Source organism: Montipora foliosa, chromosome 11, assembly GCF_036669935.1.
Source record: "Montipora foliosa isolate CH-2021 chromosome 11, ASM3666993v2, whole genome shotgun sequence".
Taxonomy (NCBI): Eukaryota; Metazoa; Cnidaria; class Anthozoa; order Scleractinia; family Acroporidae; genus Montipora; species Montipora foliosa.
Genome location: NC_090879.1, coordinates 36,785,322 through 36,789,384, shown reverse-complemented (window position 1 = coordinate 36,789,384; position 4,063 = coordinate 36,785,322). Strand labels below are relative to the sequence as shown.

Sequence of the window (4,063 nt, the reverse complement as noted above, 5' to 3'; positions counted from 1 at the left end):
AAACAAACTCGCAACAACCACAGAGCAAATTGTTCTTGTTTACTGAACAGTAAGTGTGGGGAACAATTAATCCATGTTCAAAATAATGACGCAGGTACTAGACAGGCAGAGATCAAGCAGCTTTGGGCTGATCTTCGTGGCATGTGATAACTTGCGTATCACTTTCTGAAGGAATAAGGGCTTCTGATTGGCTACCGTTTGAAAGCTCATTTGATTTGGTTTGGCGCACTGTTTGACCAAAACGGTTAGAAGAAATCGTGACCGCTCGGAAGCAGGTATCTTGTCCTCATTTTACCTAACTTTTCAGCTCTTTCGTTCATTGAGGTAATGGCCGAGAATTTGTATGCCTGTGTATATTTTGCGAGCGATAAGACAGTCAGTGTCGTACCGAAGTCTCGGTGCATACTGCAGGGTGAGTTCAAGGAAAAAGACAAAGTAGGAGTGAAATGGCGCATTCAGGGAAAGCAGCAAGTGTTTATTGGAACTGTCCTCCATGTCTGCGCAAAACGCAAGTAATAGATACATACATTAACGTACAAAGGCATGCAAATTCGCAATCAAAATTTATGGCTGCTTAAATATTGCTGCTTTTCGCCTACTTTCAATTTTGCTAACAAGTGGCAAAACCGTTACTTCGAGTTACTGGAGGCGCGCAAATTATAAAGTATGAGGTACCCCTTTATATTTGTATAATTATACTCTTTTAGAGCATTCGTGTTAATTCTAAAATGGGTCGAAATATTTTTGTCTTTTCTTGCTTTTATACAATTGTGTGTTGCTGTCACTTTGGTCCACGGAGATATTTTTTTGCACTATGTTCATTGCATTTTACAGTGCGACGCGCCTTACCATGGCCAATCAAGAAAGTTTTTCAGGGGCACCCAACGATAATCTTCGGTGCAATATTGTGTTCGGGCGATCCAAACTGTTGTAAGAATTTCGGTTTTAGGTTGTAAACTGCTATAGATTTCTTTACTAAAGCATCACCTAAAAGATTCGGCAACCAGGGAAAAGTAGTCCCTTACGTTTTCGGAAGGGATATTTTTAGCAATTTTTTGGCACTTAAAAAGGTCATCACATTTTCGGCTGAGCAAATGGTTCCCTGAAAGTTAACGTTCAGCTAGCAATTTCTGAAATGAAGATTTCATTCCCTAAAATTTTCAGACGCTTCAATTTTCAGCTAAGATATCCGAACAGATCAAGTTCTTTTAGGTGATAAAAACATCTCTCTGGACAGTCTTTATACATTACAAGGAGCCTAGAAATGTCTGTCAAAGGTTTCGTCTCAATTTGCTCGTTGGTACCCTTGCTTCGCCAATCAGGATGTGTGACTTTGATTGACAGTCACGCCTCCTTGCAAAGTTCGCACAGTTGTAAGTTTGTTGGGTGGCCACGGTAGGGTGCGTTGCACTGAAAGACTGAATACCAAAACAAACTCGAGAAGCCCCGTGTCAACATCTTCTGAGTGTCACTTGTCAAAAGGTCAGTTCAAGTTTAATATAGATGTGCAGTATTTCAAAAGACAAGCATCAACACAATCTGTTTACATTTATTAAATGTAAACAGATTGTGTTGAAAGCACGGACTGCTTACTTTTAACAAACAAAAATATATTTTTTTTACGTTCAGTCTCTTCAATCTTTGCTCAAGTTTATTAATTGCATTTGCTAAAAAAACAACTTGAACGGAACGACCCAGGAGCTAAAGATTTCTTCAGTGAAATAAGGGTATATTTGATCGCCAATAGACGCTGCTTAGGAATTTGAAAATCTGACTTTTTTCAGATAATTCGAGAAGTAGCCTGTGGTACAAAATTGCTAGAGGCCGAACCTCAGGGCATCACATTGCATCTTTGTTTTTTTCCAACTTGTTTGCAATTTCTTCGGCAAAACAGGCGCGCAAACTTGGCTATGATCAAATGTAAGAAGATGTGTTCATTTTAATGTCCTCGCTAGGTATTTCGTAACAAACACTTATATATGTATCTTTGGCTGTAGCTGAAAAACATCTTCTGGACAAGTATGCAGCACACTTGCACTCGTTCTTAAAAACAGCCATAAATCAAGATCGTGACTTCACCACCGTGGACTTGATTAAACTGTGGCACACAGAGACTATGCAAACTGATGATAGCAGTGAAAAAGAACCATACTCACCCCCCAAGAAAAAGAGGGCGGTTTCGCAATCCAAGACCAAAGACGATCCACAGAAAAAAAAACAAAATAAAGACAAAGCACAGCAAAAGAGGAGTATGGATGCATCCTCTATGTTAGCGGCGCAGGAAATTATTGCAGCAACGCAATATAACAATGTTTTTCCTACCGTAAGTACGCCACAAGGTCACTGCCAGCAACAACGGCAGCAAAAGCAGCAGCAACAACAGCCACAAATGCCACAACAGCCACAGCTTCAGCAGCAACAAAGAATGCCGCAACAGCTTCAGCAACAGCAACATCTTCAAAAGCAGCAACAACAACAACAACAACTGAAGCAAAAGATTCCAGAGCAACAGAATCAGCAAAAGCAAAACGTGCAACTACCCCAGAAAGAACGCGAACAATTACATCAACCGCATCCTGAGCAACGCCGACCTGAGCCGCGGCCGCGATGGAACCAAGAACGAACATGGAAAAGTGTTCCACAACTGCAAACGCCGAAGCAGTTTAATAATCAAGAAATTCTGCCACCACTGACAAGTCTCGATCAGTTTATCGAAGAGCAAAAACAAAGGCAGCAAGCGTATGGCAATCCAGTGAGTCTGGTGAGTCGAGATGAGGCAAGGGGCCTAGGAGCAACACGAGCAGCATTCACATCAGCCATGGTAACTCTGTCAGACTATGATGATGACTTCATCGACGATGATCTGGAACGCAAACCTTCCCTTTATGACTCAGGAATTGGAGAAGACGGCACTGGAAACAACGAAGGAAGCCAAAATTGCAATGTAAATTTAAGTTCCGAAGTGGTTGTCTTGAGGAAAAGAATCACAGAGATAGAAAATGAGAATGAGCAGCTAAAGGCTCAATTAATTTTTTAACTTGCAAATGTGCTGGTAAGTGTTTCCTCTTAAATGTTTGTTCGTTAAACAATCAACCGACGTTTCGATTACTGACAAATGGTTTTATGGATCCTCCGTACCCTTGAAGTTAATATCATTTCTCAAATGAACAGGGGCTCCTGAACAAAATACACCTTTGAATTGTAAGAAACGTGCCTTTTTGTTTAACTTTCAGTTCCACCTCCTGAAGCCCTCGCTTACTTCAAAACGCTCGTTCAACTTTTTGATGGGGAAGCCATTCAGCCCCTGCAAGACGTCGCTCCTTGCACTCCTTATGTGATAAAGGCCAATTTCAATCCATCCGAGGTACGCGTTTGTAACTAATAACACTGAACCAGTAGTAAATCCCTGCGTTCATGAGATCCCCTAATTCACACTTTCCCTGGTGTGAAGATGTCTGCAAGAATGCTGTTGACATCAATAACAGTTTGGCCTGTGATACAGTGTCATACTGACGAAAAGTGCGAGTAAACAGCATTTTCAAACATATACTTGAATGGTTCCAAATATTTACAAAGTCGAGTACAACAAAAGCTTTAACCTATCCATTTGTGGAGAAATAGTATTAGTTTTTGTGCGATTCTAATTATTCGATGACAGAAATTAATTGGTTCTGCCAAATAGAGTTTCCCATGTTCTCATCTCAATACATTTTCCAGTTTTGAAGCTGTAATGGGTCTAATGACCACCCTCGGCGCTTCTTATCTCCACAAAAACTTCTGAAGGATAATTACTGGTGCTTCTTGCGACTTATCAAAGAGACCCTAGGGGTTTGTCCATTGATGTCCACGAATACTTATCGATTTTTGTCATTAATTTGTCTCAGGGAGATGCACGCTTGCTTAAAGGATATGATGTCTTTGTCCCCGGCAGCAAGTTACGAATTCTCGTCAACGAGGCCAGAGTAAAAGGCCCTCTGCACTTGCTTCAAAAACTGATTCCTTTAGTTTTCTCCTATGAAGAACTCGCCCAGTCATGTGGACAAGGGATCGGCTCTTCAACGTC

At 41.0% G+C, this 4,063-nt stretch overlaps 1 protein-coding gene across 1 annotated transcript; it reads left to right on the top strand.

The window, feature by feature from the left end:
* The first annotated feature begins 327 nt into the window (after positions 1 to 327).
* Positions 328 to 3,037, top strand: LOC137977002 (vacuolar protein-sorting-associated protein 36-like). The gene is made up of 2 exons (XM_068824306.1): positions 328 to 412; positions 1,998 to 3,037. Exons 1-2 carry the CDS (start codon positions 328 to 330, stop codon positions 3,035 to 3,037), a joined length of 1,125 nt encoding a protein of 374 aa, XP_068680407.1.
* Positions 3,038 to 4,063: the final 1,026 nt, after the last annotated feature.

Bases quoted from the DNA above. Each gene is read 5' to 3' on its own strand.
- LOC137977002 (XM_068824306.1), top strand. From the start codon at position 328: ATGGCCGAGAATTTGTATGCCTGTGTATATTTTGCGAGCGATAAGACA. The intron at 413-1,997 runs GTGAGTTCAAGG...CTTTGGCTGTAG, and splicing joins GTCTCGGTGCATACTGCAGG to CTGAAAAACATCTTCTGGAC.